The sequence below is a fragment of the Phocoena phocoena genome, chromosome 13, assembly GCF_963924675.1.
Source record: "Phocoena phocoena chromosome 13, mPhoPho1.1, whole genome shotgun sequence".
Classification (NCBI taxonomy): Eukaryota; Metazoa; Chordata; class Mammalia; order Artiodactyla; family Phocoenidae; genus Phocoena; species Phocoena phocoena.
Window position 1 is genome coordinate 66,750,435 of NC_089231.1, and position 27,683 is coordinate 66,778,117.

General features: G+C 53.3%; 1 protein-coding gene across 2 annotated transcripts in view; it reads right to left on the bottom strand.

Annotated features, from left to right (window-relative positions):
- Positions 1-232: 232 nt before the first annotated feature.
- The window catches only part of LIMK2 (LIM domain kinase 2), a 41,735-nt gene continuing 14,284 nt past the window's right edge, over positions 233-27,683 (bottom strand). Inside the window, exons 1-15 of one of the 2 annotated variants that reach the window (XM_065889266.1) lie at positions 23,496-23,884; positions 14,490-14,625; positions 13,840-13,949; positions 13,089-13,277; positions 11,798-11,903; positions 11,296-11,492; positions 10,109-10,295; positions 9,187-9,273; positions 8,418-8,549; positions 8,116-8,172; positions 5,938-6,003; positions 4,828-5,002; positions 4,039-4,094; positions 2,817-2,974; positions 233-630 (exon numbers count right to left, since the gene is read on the bottom strand). In XM_065889266.1, coding sequence (XP_065745338.1) covers positions 486-630; positions 2,817-2,974; positions 4,039-4,094; positions 4,828-5,002; positions 5,938-6,003; positions 8,116-8,172; positions 8,418-8,549; positions 9,187-9,273; positions 10,109-10,295; positions 11,296-11,492; positions 11,798-11,903; positions 13,089-13,277; positions 13,840-13,949; positions 14,490-14,625; positions 23,496-23,548 — 1,854 coding nt within the window. In that variant the 5' untranslated portion in view covers positions 23,549-23,884 and the 3' untranslated portion in view covers positions 233-485. Of the gene's footprint in view, positions 631-2,816; positions 2,975-4,038; positions 4,095-4,827; positions 5,003-5,937; positions 6,004-8,115; positions 8,173-8,417; positions 8,550-9,186; positions 9,274-10,108; positions 10,296-11,295; positions 11,493-11,797; positions 11,904-13,088; positions 13,278-13,839; positions 13,950-14,489; positions 14,626-23,495; positions 23,885-27,683 lie in introns of those variants that run through there. The other variant, XM_065889267.1, reaches the window with a different exon arrangement.

Here is a 27,683-nt window from a genome sequence, read left to right on the forward strand (position 1 = left end):
TGGATGGCCGCTCACTCTGCCACGCTCTCATGAGAAGTCCTTCTGCACCAGCTGGATCAGAGGCTTCAGAGCCCACAGGCAGGTGCACCTGGGATCCTGCCCAGCAGGTCCAGGTCACAATGATTAGTGTAAGCAAGAGCCTCCCGGAATCCACTGCCAGGGAGTTCCCGAGTGGTCATGAGTAACAGATTCCTCCTGGCACGGGGACCAGGCTTTTTTTTTGTTTGTTAGTTTGTTTTCTTCTTCACAGCTTTCAGGCGAGTGTTGGATTTACAGACAGTAACCAGGCCCCAGAACCTGTGGAGGTGGCTTCCCCGGTGCTGCACCCGCTCGCCTCCTGGGGAGGTAGTAGGGATGGCTGGTTCTGCTTCTAAACAAGCTGCCAATCCACAGGAAGCGCGGAAGGCCCTGCCCACAGCAGGGATGGGGCGCAGAGGGGGCAGTGCTGGCTGTGGAATGCCCCCCCGCAGGGGGCTGGGCCGGGGCTAGGGGGGAGAGTCCCGGGTCAGGCCATATTGCACTGTCACTGTGTGGTCCAGCTCCTCCAGCTCTGCAGGCAGTGGGATGCCCAGGTCCCCAAGGTACAGGGAGAGGGCCTCAAAGGAGTCCTCCAGTTTGGAGAATGCTGGTCTAGAAAGAAAAGGAGTTGGAGACAGGTGAGATACGGGGGTGGTGGCGGGGGGAGAGAAAGGGTGGCACAGAAGGCACCCAGGCCTGTGGCTCCACTGCTTCCTGGGTGTCTGACCTTGGGCAAGCCCCTTGACCTTGGTGTACCTCTGTGGGAAACAGGGGTCATGTAACTGTGTAGGATGTTGCTGTAAAGATGAGAGATAATAACACTGAGAGAAGGCTGGTCTGGCAGCTCAAAAAAAGCAAGTCCAGGAGAAAAAATGCCCATCCCACGTCTTGGAGAAAATGCAACCATCACAGGTGGGACTGGACTAAGTACCCTTTTAAAGATCCTTTCCAGTCCTCAGACTGTTTCCACATCAATGGATCTGCCCCGGGAGGGGCATTTCATAGACTCTGGTAGCCCTTCCCAAGGAGTAAAGCAAACGCCTGGCTCCTAGTGCCCTGGAGACAGCTCAGCTGCCCTGGAACCTGACACCTCAGGCTTACTCTCCCGCCTCCTCCTTGATTCTGCTTAGATATCTTGTCACCTTCTTGGCAAGGCCTACTCTGTATAACTTGCACCCTAAACAATCCTCTTTCCTCGGCTTGACCCCTTTTTCCGTAGCATCTGTCACTTCCTCATATGCAACACAGTTTGTCATATCTATTGTTTATCACTCCCCCTTGTTAGAATGTGAGTCCTCGGAGGGCAGGCCCCTTGGTTTTGTTCACTGCAGCATCCCAGAGCTTACGAACACAGCATCTGGCACGTGGTAGGCACTCAGTAATATTGTCTGAATTAAACAGACATTTACAATGACTGAGAAGGGATATTAGCAAACGAATATTGTGTGGCTTAACATTTTCTCCTCATGCTCTTGTTCTGGTGTGACTGAAGGATTTTGGTCCTTTGGTCCATGAAGGAACAAGATTCAGAGCCTCCCACCAGCAAATCCCAAGTCTAAAGTGGATCTTCGGAAATCATTTAAAAATAAAGGTTGGGGGCTTCCCTGGTGGCACAGCAGTTGAGAGTCCGCCTGCCAATGCAGGGGACATGGGTTCGAGCCCTGATCTGGGAAGATCCCACATGCCGCAGAGCAACTGGGCCTGTAAGCCACAACTACTGAGCCTGCGCGTCTGGAGCCTGTGCTCCACAACAAGAGAGGCCACGACAGTGAGAGGCCCGTGCACCGCGATGAAGAATGGCCCCCGCTTGCTGCAACTAGAGAAAGCCCTTGCACAGAAATGAAGACCCAACACAGTCAAAAATAAAAATAAATAAATTAAAAGAAGGCTCAACATTAAAAAAAAATAATAAAAATAAAAAAACAAAATCAACGTAACTATTTAAAAAAAATAAAAAAATAAAAATAAAGGTTATGTGCCAACTGGTTATCTTGGGGGGCATGGAGCTGGGGAGTGGGGAGTGCTGAGGGGCACACTGCTCAGGAGATTACAGAAAACGTATACTTCCTGTCCTATATATTTTGGTAATGTTTGAATTTGTTTTTTAAAAGAAACATAATTTTTGATAGCAGAAGCACAAAGGTTCTAGTTTTCTAATGCACAAACTTAAAAAGACTCAGAATAACTTTGGTAATAATGAAAGCTATAACCTGAGAAGAATAAAGGTAATTTTAAAAGATTTCCTTAAAGGAAGAAAATGGCTAAACGCATAAAGATGCTCACAGTAGTAACACCTATTGTAAGGAGAAACTGGAAAAACCTGAACATCTACATTATGTATATTATGTGTTCATACAGTCTCCTAGTGAATTCCGTAGTCAACAAAAATGATAATCTGGAATACTGGGTAGTGACAAAATGCAGAGCAAAATGTAAAACTTTTCTCTATTTGACATTATAAATGTACAAAACATATGTATTTGGACATGGACTTGGGAATATGGACACATGGAGACACTTATGCTGTTAGCATGGTGTAGGTTTGGGTGAATTTCCTGCTGTTAAAGTTTCTTTTAACAGCTGTCTCTGGGTTACATCCAGGTCACTAGCTACGATACCCTCGTCTCCCGTCCCCTCGACTGGCATGTCAGGGTTGTCAGGTGGCTTCGGTGGTCGACAGCCATCCTCGAACTCAAGGCTTTTGCCACCCCAGTTCCTGGGAAGGGCTTGGAGATGGCTGAAGGCAGGGGCGAGCATCCCAGGACCATGCGGGTTGGCAGACAGGAGCGGATACCAACCTGCTCTCGGGCTCCAGTCCACAGCAGATGGCGGCCAGGGGGAAGAAGGCTGGGGGGCAGTCCGTGGGGACAAATTTCTCCCAGAAGAGCTTCACGTTGAGGCCGAAGTCCAGTGTTCGGGGCAGGCAATCAGGATCTGCATACACCTGCCCGATGATCTGCAGGTGGGAAGACAGTGGTCAGGAATGGGCTGCTGGTGTGCAGCCGCATGGCAGGGGTGGGCCATGCTGGTGTGTGGACAGGACAGGAAGGATGGTCAGAAGAGGGAGGTAAAAACCGTGCTTGGAGGGCTCCACCTCCCCCGTTTCTCCAAATCTTGCTAATCCAGACTTGTCTCTCAACTGAGAGTGTGGTTACTGAGGAGGGTTTGGAAGAGGCCTCACTGCAGCAGAAGCACAATATTCCCAACTGGCCTCTGGGGGGGCAGCTTCCACCCACCCGACCCTGCCCTGCTCTGTACCCTTCTGTCTGTGTCCCCTGACAGAGTTTAGGCCCTGAGAAGGTTGGCGCTGGGTCTGATTCAAGTCTGAAACCCTTTGGCGCCAGACCAGTGCTTTGTACGCAGTAGGTGCTCAAGTGATCTCTGTTAGAGAACAATATTTTTAAAAACCTTCCTTCATTATTCCAACCGTCCCTCTTGTCTCTTCTACCACATCTCACTCCGTGGGAAGCACAGAAGCCTTTGAATGTATGTACTCGACTCAGTGCTTCAAGACAGACTGAGCTAAGCTCCTGAGGGCAGGATTCTTTCCGTGACTCACTCTGCACCCCACAGAGCCCAGCGCTGTGCCACACGGGCCAGCGCTTCTGGAGTGTCTGCTGCTCCTTGTTGGGCTGAGGGTGGGGGCAGCACGAGTGCCTGGGGAAGGTGGCACAGAGGGAAAGGCTACATCTGGCCCAAGAGCTAGAAGGACAACCTGCTGCCCTTCCTGGTGAAGTTTCGTGTCCCGCCCACCCCCTTACTGGCCATGTGACCAAGAGCAAGCCACTGCCCCTTTCTGAGCCTCAGCTTCCTCACCTGAATAAGCCCGGCCCAATCCTTCTCATGGCACCAATGAGACTCGAAGGTGTCAACAGATCTGTGATAAACTACACAACCCTCCACTGTTGTTGATTTTATGGCAAGCTACTCATCTTAGGAGGAGGAGGAGCCCCAGTTCTGACTAGGGGGCCGAGCTGCTGGGCCTGCTGCCTCAGTCCCGGCCTCCATGCAGGAGCTCACCTCACAGAGGACAATCCCAAAAGAGAAGACATCCACGGTCTCATCGTAGCTCTTTCCTTGGGGAACACAGGAGAGCAGGCTATTAGGTTTAGTCCCTTCTCTGCTCTGCACTGAGTCTAGAGCCAGGTCAGGCCACAGCCAAGAAACAGGGTTTGAAAAGGTTCTGTGGGGATGCCCCAAAGGCTGCCCTGGATAGACACCATCTGAAAATCACCTTTCCTCAGTCCTGGGTGGGCTGCCTTGGAGAAATCTTGTGAAACAACACTGCCCAGGATGAAACTGCATGGGATAGTGAAAGAGAATTGGACCAGGGTTCATATGGACCCTGACACTGCCTGCTGTGTGTTCCTGGGCAGATTCCTGAACCTCTCTGGGCTGCAGACTCCAGAAAGGGTGTATTGGACCATTTCTGAGGCCTCACAGCCCTGTGTGGTTCAAGAATCCAATGAGCATCTCTGGCTGGTTAGAGCATTATCCACAAGGGGGCGCCACACTTCAGTTCTCAGCACAGAGAGAGAAGAAAAGGCAAACAGCCTGAGCTCTCAGCTACCCTTGGTGCTCAAAAGCCACAGTCAGACCGCAGCGTGGGCCCAGAATGGGGCACTGGCCAGCTCGCAGGACTGAGCTCAGGGAGGGAGGGGTTTATGAGGTCCAGCCTGGCAGGGGATAAAAACCATCTAGCCCTCAGCTCTGGGTACCTGGCCTTACACTTCACAGGCCTCCCCTGAAGCCCCCAGGGCTCTGCTGAGAGATGCGGCCCCACCTCCCCTCTGGGGCGTCAGGACTCACCATTCAGCATCTCAGGGGCCATCCAGTAGGGGTTTCCCACCACCGTGTAGCGTTTCTTGCGGTCACTCTTGCGCAAGGTACGCTTCTTGGTGGTGGCCTTCTCCACTGGGGGCTTCTTCCTCTCCTCGACTATGAGCCGTGACAGCCCAAAGTCTGCCACCACCACGGTCTTGTCCTGGGAGGACAAGGGCCAGGTTAGCACCTGGTGGGGACATCCCCAAAAGCAGCCACTGGGAAGGGGAGAAAAGGAGTGTAGCAAAGGGGTGTCTTAGCGAATGGGGCTCGGCGTTTGTTTTTTCAGTGTCTGCTCTCTGCACAGATCAGGTTCCCCAGGCCTGGGGGTGTTCTCAGCAGAGGTGCTGGAGCCTGGAGGGGTAAGGCTATGGGACCCGGAGAGTGGAACTCAGAGGCAGGACAGAGGACTTCTTTTGTTTTGTGTTTTTCTCATCCTGCCTTGTTCCCAGAAAGATTTAAGGCCATGGCTAGAACCAGGATAAGACAGAAAAAGACAAGGTGGAGGCATTCAGTGGGGGGATGTAGGGGAGATAAGCTCTTCAAACAGCTACAAGGCAGTCATGTGGAAAAGGGATTAAGACTGTTTGGTGTAAGTCCAGAGGGCACAGCCAGGGCCAGTAAGTGGACACCCAGGAAGCCACACTGGAAGTCAACAGGAGTAGTAACATTGTAACAGCCAAAGCTGACCAGCAAGGGGGATGGAGGCTGGCCCCAAACCAGTCACTGTGAATTTACTAGCTCTGTGGCCTCGGGCTGAGGCTTCAGGTGCCAAGGCTGTAAAACTGGGTCCTCAGTGAGTTGCTTTCACCATCACAGGGCAAAACCAGGAAAAGCGACAGGGCTCTATGTACAGTTAAGGAACTTCTCAAGTCCCTTTTAACCAAAGGATTTCAAAGCTGCTACTGGGAGGAGGTGGGATTCGTCGGCATGTGTTAGGAAGCCCCTGGAAGACAGAGGAGGGCATTGGAGGCAGCAGGAGGGGCAAGACAGGAGCCCTAGGTGATACCTCTGGTCTAAAGCAATAGGGGACAGTCTCCCTGGTGACAAGGAGGCCAGGAGGACCGCCCTGGGGAGGCCCAGAGTGGTGGGACATACCAGCTTGATGAGGCAGTTGTGCGAGTTCAGATCCCGGTGGATGATACACATCGAATGCAAATAGGCCTGGAACAGAAGTATGAGCTGAGGCCAATGGGCAGTTAATCAACCAGATGGTGACTGTGAAACTGGGGGCCACAGAACCTGCTCTTCTCCCAGGTCATCTCCACCCAGCTTCGGAACCAACCCGGACTCCAGAGCCCTCCTGCTGTCACTCCCTTGTCCCACCAACAACAGAAAGCCAAAGGCTGCCGGGGCTTCCCCTCTCCCTGATGCCATCTCCTGCCCATCCTCTGTTCACTGACCCAACCCAGTGGATGCTCTCTCAAGTCTCCGACTCCACTGGGCCCTGGCCCTTGCAAGCCTCCATCCCCTCTACCCACTTTACTTAGATGCCCCACCTGGGTGCATTGCTCCTGCCCCTTCACACCCTCACCCTCACCCCAGTCTCTGGCTTCAGCCACTCTGGATCCTTCCTGCTGTGAAAGGGCAAGTGGCCTCCTCCTGGTCCAGCTGGCTCTGTGCTCCCAACATCTCCCTCCCCTGAGACTCAGCACCCTCCCCGCTCCCTGTGGTCTAGTGGTGAGGATTCGGTGCTCTCACTTTGACCTCTCCCTCTTCCTATCCAAATGTTTCCAAACTGGTCTCTACTTGCTATTTCCCCCCTCCAGGCCTCCACCAATGGCTCTTGTCATCCTGGAGCCACTTCCTTTTCCTTCCCTTTCCCAGCAAGAGTGGAAGGAGCCACCGCCCAGCCCCCTGCAGCCCCCACAGCACTACTTCCGGCCCCTGGGCTCCTGGAGCTGCTCACAGGCCCAGGGAGCTCTTCCTGACCTGCCTGCCACCCCTCCTCCGAGGCTGCCCATGCCTCTCCCGAGACACCTGCCCTCGAGACGCCTGCCTTTTCCTTCCGGCCTCCTCAATGTCAGCGCCTCTCAAAGCCACCTTCTCTTCACTGCTGACCCCCACGAACCACCAGCACATCAGCCTCAGGAGATGCCTATCCTATCCTAGCTCTTCCCAAACCCTTTTCCCGACCATCATTCCCCCGCCCCCGCCCCCGGCAGTCTGGTAGACCACACCACTGTTCTTCTAGGCACCTCAAGGCGCCCTGGGCCCACCTCCCCCGACCCCTGCTCCCTCACTACCAACCAGTCTCCATTCTGACTCCACCCTGCCTCCCAGTCTCCTGGTCCCACAGCCCCACTGTAATTCAGAAACCTGAAAGGTTTCATGACTCCCAACCCAGGTCTCCCTGCCCTGAGTTCTCCCAACTCCCCGCCAACCTACTGACCACATCAGAGTCACCTTCAAAACAGCACAGCTCTGGTCACGAAATGTTCTTGCTGAAAAATCTTATATGTGTGTCTTTTTGGCTTCCTAAATAAAGTCTGGACTCCTTAGCTTAAACGCAGGGATTTTAATGTCCCCCCTGTCTAATACTGTCTTCATGGACCCCACATAGAACAGCAGGCATTAAAATCTCGGGCTTGGGGGTCAGACCAACTGACCCAAGCTCCTAGCTCCGTCCCTGTGTAGCTCAGCTTCTCATCTGGAACCAGGGCTGTCATGAGAGGTGCTAGTCCCTCAGCTCAGTGCCCGGCTTGGAGAAAGCACTCGGCAGTTGTCACTGTCCCCATCGCTGTGACTGGCACCATTCTTTCCCAGTGAAATAGACTATTTCCTCCTCTCTCCTCCCAGCTCTTTGCTGCTCTCATCACCCCAACCTTGGGGCCTCTCTGCCAAGAGGAACTTTCATGCAATTCTGACCCATCCTTCAGGGCTCAACTAGAACACAATTCCCAATTCTCTGATTTCCTGGGCAGTGAGGTTCTCTGCTTTCTCTAAGGGTCCTCAGCACCTGGATGCCCCTGTGACAGCAGGGCCAGGCCGCCTCGTGCTAGTTTGCTTCTCCAGTTCGCCTTGCCCATACCCTGTTTGCTCTTGAAGATTGGGAATTCTTTGAGAGTAGAGTTGTAAGTTGAGAACAGCCAGCTGTGGGCAATTTTCACTGGCACAGAGAGAAGCTTGATAAACAGGTGCTGAAGGACCCAGCCCATGCAGGCTGCCCAGGACAGGGTCTCTGCCTTTCAGTGCCTGCCCGCCATCCCTGCACCTCTCCTGACCCCCCACTCCCAATACCCCTGCTCCGCTGGCAGGGCTGTTGGCAGGACTCACCATTCCAGAGGCGATGCCTTTGGCAAAGCTGACCTTCTGATGCCAGGGGAACGGGTCCTACAGGATGGAGGAATGCCCATCAGAGGCTTCTGGGCCCTGTCCCACTTGTGGTCCGGGCCCCGTGGGTCAACATGATCTGCCAGCAAACCCTCCCTGCCTGTGCCCAGTCCCACCCAGCACGGCCCTTTGTAGGCAAAGCAGTGGGCCTCTCTGGCCATCATGGTTCCAGAGTAAGTGGTGACAGAGGTGTCCCACAGACAACCCACCAAGGCTCTTGGGAACTTTGGGGGTGGCACGCTCACCACGCTGCGCAGAAAGTCCTTCAGCGTGCCCCCCTCGATGTACTCCGTCAGCAGGTTCAGCTTCTTGTCCTTGTATAGCACGCCAATGAACTTGAGCACGTTGGGGTGGTCCAGGCTGCGCATCACCTTCACCTGAAGGAGGGGAGGCCAAGGAGGGCGGGTGGTTTCTTTCTCACCCCTTCCCTCCAGGGAGTCAGCTTGACAAATGTGACCTGCATCTCCCACCTCCTATCTCATGTGCTGTGGAAGAAGGCCCCAGGTGGATGGGGATGGCCTCCCAGGCCTCACCCCTGGGAGCCTGCCTTTCTAGGAGCTGCATCGGGGGAACTGGAGTAGGAGGACCCAAGGTCTGGAGGGCAGCACCCAGTGGAGCAACGGAGAGAGGTGGGAGAACCGTGTCAACATTCAAGGTGCCAGGCTCCCCGGGCACGGCGTTCAGGTGGGTCACAGCATTGAGCTGCACTGAACTGGTCTGTGTTCATGTCCATCACCCCACACTCCACGAGCTCCTCTGAACCACATCTCGCGGTACCTAGCTCATGCTGTCTTTAGTGTTTGTTGCACAAATAATTATGCTGTAATTTAGAGGGGGCAGGGATGTTCCTCTAAATGATTTTTTCTACCTTAAGAAAGTGACTCCAAACTAAGTTTCCTCTTGAAATCTTTTTTTTTTTGGTGCCAAAAGCCGGGATTGAAATCATTATTTAGTAACAACTTCCGTCTTCCAACACTGACATCAAACTCCTAACCGCCACACTCCCCTTCTTACCTCAGTCAGAAAAGTCTTCTGTGTCTCCTCGTCACACCGAATCAACTCCTTCATGACCATCACTTTGCCAGTGGCTTTGTGTGTCACCTAAAAGGAGGGTGACTGTTACTGGTGCAGAGACCAGAGGTGGTTCTGGGGAACTGTGTGAAAATCGATGTAACTGGCCATCCCATCCCCTGGAGGACACACTGAAGTAACCGGATAAAACTGACAGAGCTCATGTGTAGAACACACAGCATGGACCCTGGGGGACTAAGAGGGGAGCACACCCTCCCCACTGGAGAGCTGGGCATGCACAAAGGAGAAGCAAGAATCCAGAAAAGGGACATGTGGGAGGAGGCGGTGGGGTGGGGGTGCGGGGGTGGGGCTGCTGCCAAGCCAAGCAGGGTTTCTGGTCACCTGACACAGAAGCATGTCCCCTGGGGGAAAAGGAGTCTAGGGGCAGGAGGGTCAGTGCCACAGACATGCACCAGGGAGCTGGGTGGGTTGGGAGTGAGCTCTCCAGCCCCAATGCCCCGAAGGCTGAGACACATGGCTTACCTGACCCCCCCCTCCCAGCTCTCAGCAGAGGAGGAGGAGAGAAAGAGAGGTTAGTCCCCGAGACTGTTCAGCAGGGAGGCAGGAGCCACTCCCAGCACCGAGGCCTCTGGGCACCTAAAGACACCCACTGACTGGAGGCGGGAGGGCCACGGGAGAGCTCGTCCCCACCCGGGGCTCCAGGTCCACCAAGCTCACTTCAGCAGCAATGCTGCCCTTCGGTGGCCTGGGAGGGCAGGGGTGCGGCCCTCACACCATCACCTCCAGCCAGGAGTGAGGTCTGGTATCCTGCAGGGCGTCGGGGAGGCCATGTGATAAGAAATCCCCAAAAGGAGGTGAGAGGGCTGGGGGGCAGAGAGGTGGCACAGCTGCCACCAGTGCTCACCTTGATGGCCTGCCCAAAGAAGCCCTTTCCCAGGACCTCCCCGTGGATCAGGTCACATGGCCGGAAGATCTGCTGCGAGTAGCTGCTGGAACAGCGGAGGGATTCTGAGCGGCTGATGTCACGGCTGAGCAGGAGGGGCTCCTTTGGGGAGCTGGGGCCAGGGGACTTGGAGATGCTGTTACTGCGCCTGAGGATGAGGAAGGATGAGGGTAGGGACAGGGCAGTCCTCAGAGACCCGCCAGGAACGCCTAGAGGCAGGAACCTCAGGTCCGCCCTGTCTGTTCCAATGTCTGTAGTTAGGATGCTGTGATGCGGGAGGGGACTCTAACATCAGACAGATGTGTCATCTAGGGGCTGCAGACATCTGCAGCCCATTTAAGCATGGTAAAATCACATTAAAAGTGGGAATCCTAAGTATCTCTCACCCGGAACGATGGATTAGACTCTACTAGCTGACAGCACTGTTGATGGAAGTCCACCGCCTTCCATGCCTGCTTGATTTAAGCCCTGACTGGCTTAGAGCGACAGCCTAGTACCACCCCAAACAAGCAAACGGGATTTCGGATATTTTGCCCATCTCCGTAGTACCCGTCTGCATTTCCCGAATTTTAAAATAATAAGTGTGTATGATTTTTAGAGCAATAAAGCCACTATGTTTATGACATTTTTTTTTTTTTTGGCCACGCCTCACAGCTTGTGGGATCTTAGTTCACCAACCAGGGATTGAACCCGGGCCCCCAGCAGTGAAAGCTCGGAGTCCTAACCACTGGACCGCCAGGGTTCCCTGTCCCTTCTTGAAAACCTAAAACAACTTTAATTCACCTCTTGCTTTCTAGTTTTCAACGTCTTTACACTTATAAACCCTATCTGTGCCCCTTCTCCAGCCTCTGAGCCCCACGCTTCCCCCACAGGCCATGCTATCCTTTGGGGTCCAGCACTGCTGCCTCCTGTCCAGCTCAGTTCAGTGGACAGAGCCTGACCCTCTGGTTTCTAGGGAAACCTGGCAGACAGCTGGGTCCCGGCTATGAACTGTGATCCCTGAGGCGGGGGAACTGGGTCAGCACAATCCTCATAGCCCGTCCCTGGCCAGCTGGTTCCCTTCCTAACTCTGCTGGCCTCTGAGAGCCGGCTCCACCTCGTCTGAGGGCCGGCATGCGACAGCGCAGAGCCAGGGCGGGAAGTGGCACCTCAGGGAGCGTCTCCTCAGTGTCCCTTCCAGAGTCTCCTTGGTGTCCAGGGGGATGAGGGTGTCCGAGTGTCTGGCATTGTGCATGTGGGGAGAGAGCCGTGCATCCAGCCGCAGCTGGTCCAGGCGCTGGGAGACGGGGTCATGTTCAATCAAGAGCTGAAGCGTCTGGCTCGTCTGGCTAATTGCATCTTCTACCTGTGGCCAAGAGCAGTGTAAGGCTGGCTCCACAGGCTGTCCCACTGCAGGCCACCCACCATCAGCCCAGATGACCCAAGCCCAGTGTGGCCTCCAGCTGCCACTAGCCACACAGTGCCCTCTGACAGTCTGGCAGGCCATCCCTGCTGCCCTGGTAACGTGCCAGGCTGACACAGGAGGTCACTAGTGGTCACAGGCTCACTGGCAAGACAAAGAGATAGACTGGGGGTAGGAAAAGGTAAAGGCCATGGCCTGATCTCCCGGAGGGTCTGTTCTGTGTCCCACTCCCACAGGACACACTGTACCTCTTCCACTCGGAGTGTGCGGACGGGGGTCCCATTGATCTCCAGGATGCGGTCCCCAGGGTGGATGGCATTGCGGTTGTTGGGACTGATGTGCATCCGATTGACCCTGGGCCAGAGAGGAGTTGAGGCGGGGTGAAGGCATCTTTAAAAAGTGTCTGACCAATTTCTCTTGTGCAGGGATGGCTCACCAGGCCCCAGGCCCCTACTGGCCCCCAAGGCCCAGGCCACTCACAGTGAAAGGCCACACCTTTCACAGGGTGCCCCGTCTCAGTAAAGGGCACCCCCACTCACCTAGAGGCCTCAGCCAGAAACTTGGACGGCACCCTCCCCATGTGGGGTTCCCTCACTGCCCCCCAACCCTCACCATCCTGAAGAATCCTCCATCACCATAGTGACCAACATCCCTTGCCTGGATCTTGCATCAGCCTCTTAGCTGGTCTCTGCACCTCTAGGCCTGCTCCTCTCTCGTCCCACTTCCACGGCAGCCATCCTTCTAAAATGCTCACCTGGTTGTGTCACCTAGTTGCTTAAATCCCTCAATAGACCTGCTGAGTCTCCATAATCCAGGCCCTCCATGACTTAACAGACCCCCTCTGGCTACTCCCAACCACTCAATCTACACCAGACACAGCCACAGACTCCCACCTCAGCCCTGAACACAGTTCTAGGCTTAGAGCAGACTTCACCTCACTCCCCCAACCCCAGGACCTCCCCGCTCTGCTGTGAGCACCCAGTGCCCAGCACACAGTAAGTGCACAGTCACCGTCTGCAGGGTTGGCAGACACAGTGCCTCATTACTGTTATTAGGCAGACAGACTCTTCCCCCATCTGGTCGCTGGCCTGGACCTAGGATGGAGTCTTAACCTCTTTCTCCTCCTTCCTCCATTCACTCACTCAACCAACGAAACAATAATCCATGCACACCCACAATGTGCCAGGCACTGTTCCAGGCCCTGGACATGCAGCATTGAACAAGACTAAGTTCCAGAAGGAACTCATGAGGAGGACACATGATAAACAAACATAACCAAGGCAGATAATTTCAAAGAGCAAACATGATCTGAAACTTGACACGTGAAAGGTGAGCAATTCTGGCGTTAAGTATCTGGTGGGGAGGAACCTAGGCAGGGAGAACAGTAAGTGCCAAGGCCCAGGCACGGTGACAGTACAGTGAGCCCAGGAGGAAGAGACGAGATGAAGATGTGGGGAGCTCTGCTATGACTCTGGGGTTCCGATCCCCTCAAGGCCCATCTGTGGGCTCTGCTCAAGAACCCCTGCCCCAGACACTCACTCTTTTACTTGCACGGTGGTGGCGTAGTTGGAGCAGGCACTCTCCACGGACACGGAGAAGCCCCGCCTGCCCTCGGTGGTGGCCGGCATGGAGATGTGTGTGACGGAATAGGGCAGCTGGTCCTGGACAGACTCTGTGGAGAGCCTCTCAAACATGGGTGCCAGCACCACCTCGTTGTGGCACTTCCCACTGCGGGAGGAGCAGAAAGGGGGCTGAGAACCTGCAGCCCCACCTGGAAGCCCCCACGTGGCTTCAAGTAACAATATCCATAGCCCCATGTTCACTGCCCTTGCCCGATTCCAGCTGACAAGAATAAGCAGCCTGGGTTCTCTGGGGTGAGCTGGGACTGGGGGAGAGACGGCCTGGGTTCTCTTCACTCTGCCTCTGACTCAAGTTAAGCACTGGGCCTCAGCCTGACTTCTTTTATCGACAGAGGCAGTTGGACTGAGTGAGTTCTAAGGGGTCTTTGCCTTTAATGTTCTGGGATCCTTCTCCGAGAGCACCCTCCCAGGCACTCTCTTCCTCTGGGAGGCTTGCAGGGCAGTGTGGTTATTCTCCCAGTAGGTAAGGACAGAGGGCAGAGACGTTAATCATCTTGCTCACAGCTTTCAGACCTGGTTAAGAGCATTGCTGTGATAGGAATCCAGCATGCTGATACCCCTGTAATCTTTCTGCCTAACTCACAGTGCCACTTGTCCCTCTCTCTTGGCCACTCCTGTAGGGAAGGATGGACACGGGGCCATCATCTTACCAGTAGAGGGTGGCGTGCTGCACCAGGGCGTATGCATCCCCATCCTCAATGATCACCTTGCAGCTCATACAGGCAAAGCACTCTGGGTGGTACTTGAACTCCCCGGCCACCTGTGAGCAGGTGGGGAAAAGGGTAGACAGACATGGGGAGGAAGTGAGTTGTCACTGCTGCCGGAGTGAAGGTAGGGATGGGCGAGGGACCTCCCATCAAGGATCTACAGACGCCAGTCATAATCTACCTTGGCACTCCCCTCCCTCACGCTTCCAGAGAAAGGGTCAGATGGGTGCCTCCCTGTCATTTCGGAGACTGCAAAAAACTCTTTCGGTCTCAGCCATGAGAACAGGTTCCCAGAAGTAATCATCCCCACTAGAAAGGCTCATGCTCTCCTTGAAGGCCCTCATCCCATCGTACTGTGTCTCCTCCCTGCCTGCCTACCCCCCCACCCCAACACTGGACTGTTAAGTCTTTGAGGGAAGGACCTTACCTGGCACTTAATGGGTACTAAAAAAAAATCTGTTAAATGACTGAATAAATAAAGGGAGAGGCCTTGGCTGATGGGAAGACCAGAAGATGAATGGCCACGGGGAACTGGAGGTACTGACAATGGATTCTGATGACCAAGAGGGGCAGAGATGGAGGGATTCACGCACCATGACAGGCCCCGTCATCAGCAGAGAGCATCCATGGCAGAACTCCCCAAACTTCCCCCAGTAGTCCTTGTGGCAGTATAGCTTCCCATCCTTCTCGTAGTACCAGTTGGTGAGGGAATCCTGGCATTCAGAACATCTGAAAGGCAAGATGAGAACAGAAACTCTCCCGGATCCTTGGAACTAGGCTACACAGGCCGCCCCGGGCTCCCAGGTGTAAGAACAAAATGGAGGGACCTCTTTGATCCAGAGCCAGGACAAGGGAATGTTACAGTTTGCTGCTATCTTCCCAACGGAAGCCAGTCTGAGTGAACAGGACCCCAGAAACCAGCTCTGTATGACCTGCCTCCGCTGGGGGACCTCAACCTTTCTGGGTCTTGAAGCCCTTGGAGAATCTGATAGAGCCAAGAAGCCTCTCCTGGCAAAATGCGCATAGGAGGAAAATGTGCATAGAATTTAGGTATGGGGTACATGTGTATCAAGGGTTGAAGCCTACTCACAGACCCTGTTAAGAACCTCTGGTCTAGACAGCTATCTCGATGAATCAAAGAAGCTCAAAAACCCACCCATTACCAACAGCATCACTGATGTAGCATTCTTTTTTTTTTTTTTTTTTTTTTTTTTGCGGTACGCGGGCCTCTCACTGCTGTGGCCTCTCCCGTTGCGGAGCACAGGCTCCGGACGCGCAGGCCCAGCGGCCATGGCTCACAGGCCTATCCTCTCCGCGGCATGTGGGATCTTCCCGGACCGGGGCACGAACCCGTGTCCCCCGCATCGGCAGGTGGACTCTCAACCACTGCGCCACCAGGGAAGCCCAGCATTCTTTTTTTAATTAAAAAAATTTTTTTTAATTGACCTATAATTGATTTACAATGTTGTGCCAATCTCTGCAGTATAGCAAAGTGACTCAGTTATACACATATAGACATTTTTTTAAAAAACATTCTTTTCCATGATGGTTTGTCACAGGATATTGAATATAGTTCCCTGTGCTATGCAGTAGGAACTTGTTGTTTATCCATCCTATATATAACAGTTTATGATGTAGCATGCTTGAGAAAATTATGTTAAGCATAAAGAAACAGTCAGGCAAATCCAGAAAGGGGAGGTCATTCTATAAGACAACTGCTCTTTACTCTTCCAAAAAGTTAAGGCCCAGGGATTAAAAAAGCCTAGAGACACAGAAACCAAATGCGATACCTAAACCTTGTATTTGAATCTGGACTGAAAAAGAAAACAGACGAGAGTGACAGTTTTGGAACAACTGAGGAAATCTGAATTTGGACTATACATTAGATTATATTGTAAAATTACTGTCAATTTTCTTAGATGTGATGATACTTTGGCTATATAGAAAAATTTGTAGAAGAAAAAATAGTAAAGTAATAATTAAGGGGAAACTTCAACTGACTTTTAAATAGTTAAGTAAAAAATAAATAAATAAAACATTGTGTGTGTGTACAGACAAATAAAGTGGCTTAAAGTTAGCAAATGATGGGGCTTCCCTGGTGGCGCAGTGGTTGAGAGTCCGCCTGCCGATGCAGGGGACACGGGTTCGTGCCCCGGTCCGGGAGGATCCCACATGCCGCGGAGCAGCTGGGCCCGTGAGCCATGGCCGCTGAGCCTGCGCGTCCGGAGCCTATGCTCCGCAACGGGAGAGGCCACAACAGTGAGAGGCCCGCGTACCGCAAAAAAAAAAAAAAAAAAGTTAGCAAATGATGAGTCTAGGTGACGGACACATGAGTGTTCTTTGAACTATTCTTTCAACTTTTCTATATATTTGAAAATTTTCAAAATAAAATATTGGGGGGATAAAACTAAAATCCCATCGGCGCTGTGTAATACATGCATGTTAGCCCCAGGTCTCCTTTCTGCTCCAGTCACCGTGACGTTCCACCTTTGGTCAGGCCGGGGCGGGTATTCTCGGGCCATGTCTGTACAGACATGCTTGTCCTCACGTCTGATCCTGGTGCCCAGTGCTAAGAGCCCCTCGGCCTGACAAGCCCATCCCACCTCTTTCTCCCTAGTTAACAGACTCTCTGTTCTTGTCATGGAGGCCTCACACCACCCACACTGGCCACATCCTTGCTTTCTGAGAGGCAGGGTGGAGCTGCCTCTTGGTTTGAATCCTGACCCTGCTGCTTACTAGTTATGTCATCCTGGGCAAGTGACTTCACTTCTCTGACCCAGCTTCCTTATCTGTAAAATAGACTGCTGCGAAAATAAAATAATCTGTATTAAAGTGTAGACAGTTTGGGACTTCCCTGGCGGTTCAGTGGTTGGGGTTCTGTGCTTCCACTGCAGGGGGCACGGGTTCAATCCCTGCTGGGGAACTAGGATCCCGCAAGCTGTGCAGTAGGGCCAAAAATAAAATTAAAAAATAAAAAAAAATAAAGTATACACAGTTTCTATAAAAGGTCTAGTGCAGTAGGAACTCAGTAAGTGTTCACTGCTGTTAAAGATGATGATGATAATGGAAGCTCACGTTATCAGCCCCTTACTGCCATCAGCTGGGTGGCTTTTGGACAACTTCTCTCAGTAGCTTTTCCTCATTGACAAAATGTGACTCACAGCATCTATTACAAAGACCCACTATGAAGACTAAATAAGTTAACGCAAGAGGAAAGCCTTTTGCAAACTGTGAAGGGCAAGGCAAGTGTATTACAGTAACTTGGGAGTAAATTGGCAAGCACTGTAGATAGGAAAGATAGATGTACAAGGTTTCCTACTCCACTTTCCAAGAGCTTTAATGAGTTGGGGAAGAGAAATTCTAATCAAAACTTGATTAACAGTGCAGGGTGAGAGGCCACGATGGGGGCTTCTGCCACCAGCCATTCCCACCTTCAGCATTTCCTACTTGTCCTTTGGATGCTGAACTTCAGGGTCCTGAGAGCTGGGTCTGGTGTGAACAGTAAGGATATGAAGTGCCCAGAATGGCTCAGTGAGGACCACAAATTACAGGAGGTAGAGGAGAAGACCCTGTTCTGGGCTTGCAGCTCCAACTCCTCTCAATGTAAAAGGCACGCTGGGGGACTTCCCTGGTGGCGCAGTGGTTAAGAATCCGCCTGCCAATGCCGGGGACGCGGGTTTGATCCCTGGCCCGGAAAGATCCCACATGCCGCGGAGCAACTAAGCCCGTGCGCCACAACTACTGAGCCTGCGCTCTAGAGCCCGCATACCGCAACTACTGAAGCCTGCGCATTGCATCGACAAGTAGGCCCCCGCTCGCCACAACTAGAGAAAGCTCACGCGCAGCAACGGAGACACAACACAGCCAAAAAAAAAAAAAAAAAGGGCACATTGGATGAGCTCTGAATTGGGAGGAGAGACTACATGCCCTTGGAAAAGCCCCTTTCCCTCTCTGGGCTCAGTTTCCCCACCTGTAAAATGAGGGGATTAGACTTTTCCCTAGATGATTGAAGGTTCAAGTCTCAGCACCACTTTCCCCCTAAGTGGCCTAGGCCCAGCTGCTTTAACTCATTTGTGAAATGGCAACATCACCACCTACTTTCGGGGTAACAGTGAGGATTAAACTAGGTTCTGGATGGCTGTGAGGGGCCTAGCACAGGGCCAGCACCAGAAGCAGGGGCTTCCTTCCTGCTGCCACCTGTTGATGTAAAGTTTCTGGGTATCTGCTTTCCTCCTTCACTGGATAGGAACAGTGTCCTACTTACTCCTGGTAGACTCAGCACCTTGCAAAGGGCTGGCAGAGTAAGCCCTTAGCAAATGTTTCCAAAGTGAAAACGGTGGGAGTGGCAAGAACCAGCAGTCCAGGTGGGAGCACAAGAGTTCCAGGGCTCACAGTCACCAGGCCCTACCCCTCTCCTGTCTGCAGGGGAGAAAAGCTGGTGCAGACGAATTTGCACCCAACTGCAGGCCTGGGCCCTGTCACACCCTCGCAATGGTATGTGTGCCGCGGGGCACAGGAGCACCAGACACGTCCTTCTCTCCATTGCCAATATCCTGCTTTTGTTTGCTGCAAGTAGCCCTGGCCAGGCCCAGGAGAGGAGGCAGGGAGAGAAGCGAGTGCAGGCACGCAGGAGACAGCCACGCCAGCCTCCTGGGAAGAACACCTGGCCAGAGAGCAACACCACCGATGCACACATCTGTGTCAAGGAATGCCTTTGACGGGCACAGCCAGCTGCATGGCCAAAGTCAGTCACCACAGGTGTCTCTGAAGAACAGGAAGGTGAACAGCTGATAGGAGGACTGGTTGTGGGTCCCCAAGCTGCTTTGTCACAGAACACAAGTGGTTCCAGGCCACCGGGGAAGTTGCCAGGGTAGACTTAGAGTCCTAGCTTAGACATTAACAGCAGCTATGGTGACCTGTTACAGGAATGCTAACCATACTCTGGGTGCTGTTATGAGGTGCCTTACATGATCTCTAACCCTGACCACACCCTGCAAGGTGATAGGATTATCCCTGTTTCACAGACTAGGAGACTGAAAAGCAGGGTCAAGTCACTTCTGCAAAGTTGCCCGGTACACACATGATGGAGCTGGGATCTGAACCAATGTGCACTTGCACCTGACGATGCAGCATGTCCACTAAGCTGGGCCTTGGGGTTTGCATCTTTGAAAACACAGAGGCTGGAGTCCTGAGAGCTCGCGTTCCTTCTAGTGTTAACACTTGCTGACACTCCTCCTTAAGCCCAAGGACCCAACAGTTAAATGGCACAGCGACTCTCCTCCTCCGCTGAGTCCACAGCAGGCTGGTCCCCAGAAGACTCTGCCTTTTAAGAAAAGAATCCAAAACACACTCTGGGAAAGTAAGGTCCTACTCAAAAGAATCCCACCTCAGGTTCTCAGGGGCTATGGCCACAATATGCTCTCCCCAAAGCCAAGGCTTTTTCCCAGCTTTCAATTTTTTAAAGTTTCAAGTGAAAGTTAACATCTGTCCTGGCTGCAGGCCAGAGGGCATCCATCTCAGAGGTGGTGGGGTTGATGGTGGAGTCCAGACCTGGGGTGGAGGCATCAGCCATCACACTCTCCCGGTCAGTGAGCGGAGCTGAAACCCTCCAGCCCACACACCTTGACCTCCAGAACTTTTCCCGAGCACTACGGAGAGCCTGGGTGGGTACAAAGTGGACCAAACCCTGATGGTCAGTTCAGTGGGCAGCTGAGATCCAAGCTGAGGCCTTTTGAGTCAGCAGGGAACACACCAGTTAAAAATATAATACTTAGAGTCTCACAAATAACTTTTTTCAAGATCTGGGTCCATATTCCTTCTTTGCCATTTACTATCTGTGTCACATAAAGCCAGTTACTTCATGACTCTTGAGCCTCAGTGTCCTCATTTGCACACCGGTGATGATGAAAATTAAATCACGTACAAATGCCTAGCACGAGCCTGGCCCACAGCTGGTGCCCATGAAGCGTTCACTTCCCCACCTCCGTCTTTAATTTGAGAACACCAAGGGCAAAAGGAGACAGACCTCTTGCCCTGCCATGCCCAAGCAATACGGACCTGTTTCTTGGCCCAGAACCAAATAGATTTCTGGAAATAGAGACGGTTCCCAAATGAATTATTCATCTAGCCCATTAGAAATCAATTGATTATAATCAATTTCTACCAATTAGGAAATAGTTACTGTGCATCTAGGGTGTGCAAGACCAAATAGGCAAGATCCTGGGAGAAGCCAACTGCGATAAGACACAGGCCTGGCTCTCAGTCACATGCAAATTCTCCAGACCAAATGTTTACAGGTAAAATTTCAACCTTATGTGGTAAAAGCAGAACACAGCCACAATTACAGGGTATTTACATAGGTTAAAGAACAAGCCCTCCCATGTCCTGGTTGAGGGCCTGGTTGGATGCTCATCCTTAGCCTCTGAATGAGCAGGAAACTGTTGGGAAGACGCTTCTTCCAGCCCCTACCTCTGAGCTGTGACCAGGGTGGACGGGAGAGCGGGCAGGTCTCTGCCCCTGCCTGAGAGTCACCACTGGGGATGCTACGCCTCCCCCAGGCCCAGGGGCTGCGGACAGAACAGGGGCCTATAGACTCCGGTCCATCAGAGCCCAGTGTTCTACCACCACAGACCCCTTTATTACTCCTCCTTCCTGCAGACCCTGTAGACTGAAACAGGCTGTCAATTGAGCTGTAATTATTATGGATATGTTGATATCCTGTTTGAAAAAATTAACCAAACACATAATGAGCCTCTGGTCAGCAAGAAATAAGTGCTGCCAGAGTGCATTGATTCAGTTCCAACCAAAAGCCAGGAAGGCTGTAATAGTTTCAAGCAATTTGTGCCGTCGTGCTGCAGTTAAGGGTAGAGCCTCCGGTATTTGGAAAACATGGAAAAGAGCTTGTGTGTCTCTGAGGAGGTACACAGGTTGCGGAGTTGGGAACCATTCACCTCATCAAGTCCTTCATTTTTCAGATGAGGAGAAAAAGAGTCCCAAGGTGGCTGCCAAACGTTACTGCTAAGCTGGGCTGCGTTAAGAACAGTTTCTCCCTTTAAACATGGGTTGCTTTAGAATACAAAGATGAACTTGTTTTCTTTAAGAGACAATGTGTAAACCAAACCCATTAAATCAATGTTGGGCATTAAACAGAAAAGCTATAAAAAGAAAAATCCTTTAAAGATGTCAGACAAAAGTCACTCCCTAATTTACCTCTTTTGTAAATTCCAATTTGAGGTGTTTTCTTACTTGGGAGGACACTTGTAACTACATCTCACCCCCCAAGCTGGTGGCACCGGCAGCGGAAGACAGTGCCCTCTGCTGAGTGCGACCTGCCAGGCAGGGGTGCCGGGGGCACAGAAATCACATCTTTCATCCCCGGCTCCCTCTTCCCTCCCCTGTGCACTGTCACGCCAGATCATGTCCCCGTGGAATTTGGTTGCGTCACTCTCCTTGCAACCAGAGCCCCAGAACTCCTGTGTGTTCAAGGCCTAGGGTCAAGGACTTAATTTGTTCCATGAATCTCGTAAGGGTCGTGTTCAGGAGCCCAGGAAGTCCAGTCCCTATGCTCTGCAGAGGAGGAAACTGAGGCCCAGGGAGGCGTCAGAGGGCTGCCATGAGGACATCCTGTAGTAAAGGAGAGGGCTGATGGCAGAAGCATCTTTCTGACCAGGCAGGGAGAGTGGTGACTGATGAGACTGCTACCTGGGAGAGTGGAGGGTCTGGGTGGTCCCTCCTGTGGGGCACACAGCCCCATGTGTGGCTAGCTCTTCAGAAGTGGCTTCAGGAATGTGGCCTCCCATTTGGGGGAGGGGGCAGCGGAGAGGGTCTATGGCCAGTCAGTCAGTTGTTCCTGACCCCCTCCAGCTGGCCAAACAGAGTTGGGGGGAGGGCTGTCAGGTTGCCCAGAGGGGCTCGGGCAGAAAAAGATAAAGGACAGGCAGACCTGGGTGGTTTCAGTGGCCTGGCCCTCAGAGGTCCAGGATGAGAGTTCATTATCTGCTCTAGCTCCTCAGAAGTTGTGTCTTGTCCCTGGAGATTAAAAGGGGCACATGTTCCTGCTTCTAAGGGAACAACCCCTCCCCCAAGCTGCCTATCCAGGATTAAGAGTAAGAGGGATTAATGAGACCCTGGCTTAACCCAGTGGCTACTTCAAACACTTGGCATCTTGATTCCACATGGTACAACTCAAGATCAATTCCCACTGGCTCTGCAGAGGAGAATCTGCCATCCCTTCATATGCCAGGCACACTATGGGGACCCTTTTTCTGCTCGGATCTCTCTGCTTCAAGAGGAAAGCAAACCTGAGAACGATCCTGTGGGGGATACATGCAGGGGGAGGTGCAGCCTCCTGAGGATGAGAGAAGAAACTCAGGAAGACAGGTGAGGTGGGCCAGAGAGACCCCACAAGTTAACTATGTTGAAACCAGTTGTCACATCTGTAAAATGGGGATACAAAACATCTTGAGGCTGTTGAGAGATCAAAGGATAAAGTACATAGCAGGATGCCTGGAAGAGTTAGCCCTGAGGACCAGTTCCCTCCCCCCTCCCTCAAATCCAGGGGTTTCCCACCACTCTACCAGGGTCTAGTAATTCCCAGAAACCGCATGGTGTTCTGCTTTTCTGCCCAGGGCACAGCCACCTGACTACGTATCCCAGCAGCGAGTTAGGGGCAAGAGGCTGGGTTGGGGAAGCCAGACGACCAGCACCATGGGTGAGGGGGAGGCAGACCTTGGAACAACAGGCTGCTCCCAAAGAATGAAAACAAGCCCCACCCCAGCCAGGAATGGCTCCATTCAGGGGGGACCCAGAGAGCCAGAACCTCCCTGGGGAGTTTCTGTTGGAGGGGGGGTGGGGCAGAGAGCAAAGAAAGGCAGGTCAGAGGTAGAGAGGAAGTTTCCACATCTCCCTTTGAAAAGCCCCACAGAAGCTCAGGCCTGGGGACCTGGCAGGCACGAGGGCCAGCCCCACAGCTCAGGATACTCCAAAGCCAGCTGCCCCAGTCTCACTTGCCCAGGCCTTTCCCCAGCAACTGTACTCAAAGGGAGCACAGGAGCCCTTAAAGGCCAGAGGCAAAGGTGCCTGCCATTAAGAGAACAAACGTGTATAATTAGAGTGCCTACCGTGGACTGGGCTGCCTACACCCAGGCCTCGCCAGCTTCCATGCTGTTTGGCAAAACCTGCCCATCCTGCTTGTTGGGACAAATTCCTGGGCAGGCGGCACAGCCTGCAGGCAGGTGAGACGTGTGAGAGCTGGAAGAACAGCACCCTAGCTGTGCTCTTCCCCTGGAAGCAGTAACACCAAGAGCAGGCCGGGTCGGCAGCACCTTTCAGAAGCTCTTCCAGGTGTGTCTGGGAAGGAAGGAGAGGCCGAGCTCCCCAGGAGCTGCCTTCTGGGCCCACCCCTCACCTCCCATTCCCAGCACATGGGGGAAGCCTTCGCCAGCCTGGTTCTGCTTGGAAGCAGCTTCCACTGGCTTCTGCCTGACACACGGTCAAAGGACAAGTGAAATCTGAGAAGCAGATTCAGGGAGGCATCTGCCCTCCCCTCAGGACAAGGGGCCCAAAGAGGAGATGGGAAGAGGACTCGGAGCCCAACTCACCGGAAGGGGTCTCTGGAGGTGAAGTAAGCCTGGACGGACAAGTAACTCCCCATCTTCTTCCCACATCAGATACACAAGCTCAGCTGCAAACCCGTCTGGAAGGGCCTCCAGCCGGCAGACGGCCACCATGACAGGCCCGGGGCTCCGGCACCGCTGGCTGTGGGCTGGCTGCCCGGCTCACCTCTCCCTCTGGAGGGGCCGGAGAGGTGTGAGCGCTCTGGGCCCCTTGCCCCCCAGCAGAGACCCGCAGGGGCTCATGGCTGGGATGCTGCCCCCCAGTTCTCGGAGGCTGGATGGCCCCCCTCAGGACTCGGGAGAAGCACCTCTCTGCGGAGGCTATACGCACACAAGGATTCTTGGGCAGGGGCCGGTGACTAGCCAGGAAAGAGGCGCTGCTGTCAAGTTAGCCTTCTTCTCCAGCCCCACCCCTGCCGGGGGAAGGAGGGAGGAAGGGGAGGGGCTCCGCGCGGAACGAGGTGTGTGGTTGGAGCAGCTATTAGGAAACAGACCTTGCAGGCAAGGGGTGGAGCTGAGCGGGAGGGAGGCTGCAGGCTGGCGCCGCAGACAATAACCAGGAATGGCTGGGTGTCCGTCCCTGAGCTCGGGGAAGGGCAGGGCAGGAGAGGGGGTGAGCACATCTGCCCCAAGTGTCCCCAACCTGAAGAGCCGCCCAAAGGACGGTAACTCTGCTCGGAGGTGAAGAAAAGCACAGAAGACCAGCTCCAGGCCAAGCCACACCCACCCCCTAAAGCGGGGGGCCCTCTGGCAGGAGAGGTTGGTCCAGAGACCCAGATCCAGAGAGCTGCCCTCTGGGCTGTCTGCTCTGGGCTGGCATCTACTTGGTGCTGGCACTAGGGTCCCCATTCATTCCTTCCCTCTGCCTGGCCTGGAGACTGCCACTCCACTTCTGGGCAGAGCTGCACTGTGGATGAGGAAACAAGGCCCAGGGTGTTAACTGACGCTTCTCCGTGTGGCAAGCACCTGTATGACACTCTCTTATTTCTCTGACATGGGAGTTATCTCCATGGTATACACAAAGAAAGTGAGGTACAGAGAGATTAGGTAACTTACCCGAGGCCAAAAAACTAGTCAGTGGCAGGGCTGGGATTTAAATGCAGACTCATGTGACTCTAGAGCTGAAGGTCTCAGCCCTGAGCTTCATTCTGCCTCTTCAAGGGGAAAGATCTCTTTCAAAGCCCTCCTGCAAGTAGGAGGAGCACAGAGCCTGTATCCCAGGTCACCTGTCCCCTCTCTCTTTCTTTCATTCATTCATTCCTAGAATGCCAGCCATCGGCCTCAGCAGGCAGTGGTGCTTCTTCCACGGTGTCCATGGTAACCAGGCTTCTCAAACTGAAAAACAGGGCACGATGGAGGACAAGGCCCATGGTGTCTGTGGGGATGATTGGCCAGGTATCTGGAGTGGGGCCTGCCTGAAGAGCCCCAGCTGCAGGACTGACCAAACGAGGGCCCACCACTGGGAGAGCCCCCAGAAGGCGTAGGCACATCCAGAACTCATTGCTGGACTTGAGGGAGCGACACCAGCTCTTTCCCACCAGGCACACACTCCTTTCCACTGAAGTCACCCTGTCACTATGACAGGAAAGCCTGTGGCGAAGGTGGTGGCTGTGTGTCAAGGGAGCCTTTTCCCATTCCTCTACTGACTGGGCACAGGGATAATAACGAGTGTGATAAGAGAGGGTGTTTGCACCCTGTTATAAGCTGGCATTTATCGAGCACTTAGGAGGTTCCAGGCCCTGTATTAAGTGCTCTGCATCTGTTATCCATCATACTTAAATGGCCAATCTACAGGGTAGATGTTATCACCCCCATTTAACAGATGATGGAACTGAGGTCTTGAATGGTTGTGTCACTAGCCTGAAGACAAACAGCTGGTAAGTGGGGGAGCTGGGCTTCAAATCCAGTAAGAGACGGGGTTGGGACACTTTTTCTGTAAAGGGCCAGACAGCAAACATTTTAGGCTTTGCAGGCCTACACAAATACAGACTCTGTCACTGCAGCACGAAAGTGGCCATATATAAAATGTAAACAAACGGGTGTGGCTCTGTTCCAATAAAACTTTATTTATAGACACTGAAATTTGAATTTCATGTTACTTTTATGTGCCACAAAGTATTCTTTTGCTTTCCCCCCTCAACCACTTAAAAATGTAAAAATCACAGGCCATACAAAAACAGGCAGTGGGCTAGTCTGCTGACCACTGCTCCACAGGCAGCACACTCAACCACACCGTTTCCGGCCTCTAATCATGAAGACCAGCCTTTGGCATTATTGCAGAACTCAGCCACGTCTATCTCCTGCCACACAGACCCCACACTCCAGCCCCAGAGGCAGCCAGCAGGCAGTGAGCACTGGACGAGGGCTCACCCTCACTCACCCTGTCCCAAGCCCTACGTGCAGCACTTACAAGCATAAGTGAATTTTAACCCACACCAGCTGGCAGTCCTGTGATCTCCCCCTTTTTACAGAGGAAGGAACAGAGGTACAGAGAGTTTAAATCCCTTGCCTGAGGTCACCCAGTTGTACACGTGAGAGGTGAAGCCAGGATTTGAACCCAGGCTGTCGAACCTGAGCTCCACCATTGCTATGCTGGAGCCCAGCCTGGGCCCGCAGCCAGACTGTCTGGGTTTGAGTACGACAAGGCACTGCACATAAGCCCTTGGCACAGAGTCTGGAACACATTAAGGGTAGATAAATGTTAGCTGCTAATATCATTAAGACTATTGTTACTACCACTATAGGCTAGCTATGTGGCCTTCAGCAAGTTGCTGCCCCTGTCTCAGCCTTGGTGAGGTCTCTAAATAGCTGCCAGCTTCAATGTTTTTCAGCCCTATGAGGTTGCAGAGGGCTCCTTGTTTTCCTTGGGTCTCAAGTTGAGTTTAAACCTCTTGAGCTGGCCCTGAGGGGATCAGGATCCTTGCCTGGGGGCCACACAAGAGCCACAGAGGAGGTGGGGCAGAGTGGAAGGGTGGGGGGAACAACACACAGTATACCGAAAGGCCGGCCCAGATGAGAGCTGGGAGCTCTCTTTCTTCCAGTGACAGAGCCAACTATTTCTCACCAAAAATCTATTATGTTCCCCTGTAATTCGATCAGGCAAGAAGGGGGCCCCAAATTAAGTCTGGAACTAGCAAATTATCTTCTAATTGCACCCTCTGATTTCCATCTGATGAACAGCGTGCGGATGGAAGAAAATGCAAGCCACAAAGAGACGGGGCCAGGGAGCCCATGAGCATAACTCCTCTTGACATTTCACACAGCTCTGCTGTTCCAGCGGCGGCGGGTGCAGTGAGTCGGTGTCTAGGAATGCGAGCAGGAGGCTGCAGGCACTCTCCATCCCCCCTACTCCCCTCACAAAGGACTCAGTGGGTGGGTGGGTATGTGGGGAACTAGTGTAAGGACCTCTCAATGCCATAAAACTGCCTCCCCCTGGAAGAGGTGTGGCTGCCTCCCCCAGTGCTGACCTGAAGCGGAGGCCCCTCCAAGGTGGAGTCCACTTGACCCCTATAAATCCAGACTGCAGAAGGAACCATGAAGGACGCGAAACCACCAGATGTGAGAAGCCGCTGGCTGATCAGACCCAAGCGTGTGGCTCCTCAGGGCCAACTTCAAAGGCCTCCAACCGCCCCCAGAACTGGGAGGCGGGAGGTCACAATGGAGGCTGTACTTCCACCCCCTGCCCCTGGATACTGGTTCTGGGTGGAAAGCTGCTCTTCTAGGTACCAGAGCAGCTGGCACAGGATTCAGAGGCTGCGGCTGCCAGAGGCAACTGCAGGGATCCTTGGACTGGCAGTGACGGACGGGATAAGATGGCAGGGGAGGTACTAATCTCCTGCACATTTCACAAGTTGGAAACCTGGAGGAGAGCCCAGCAAACCGACTCCTCAGAACCAGCTGAGACACTGGGCTTCGAGGCGGCTGCGAAGCTGGCAAGGACAGCCTTCAGGGCCAGTGGCCGCAAGTGAGTGCTCTGGGGAGCAATGGTGAATGAATGAATCACCCCAACCTCTTCTCAGAAGGCAGCTCTGGTCAGATAACCTGAAGCCCAGGAACTGTGTCCGTGTGGGGCCCTCTACTGGCTGGGAGGACTCCATCCAGGGATGGGAGCTCGGGGACCTTGGAAGGGGAGCGGCGTCATCCTCATCTGCTGTTTTTCTTGCCTCTGCTCCC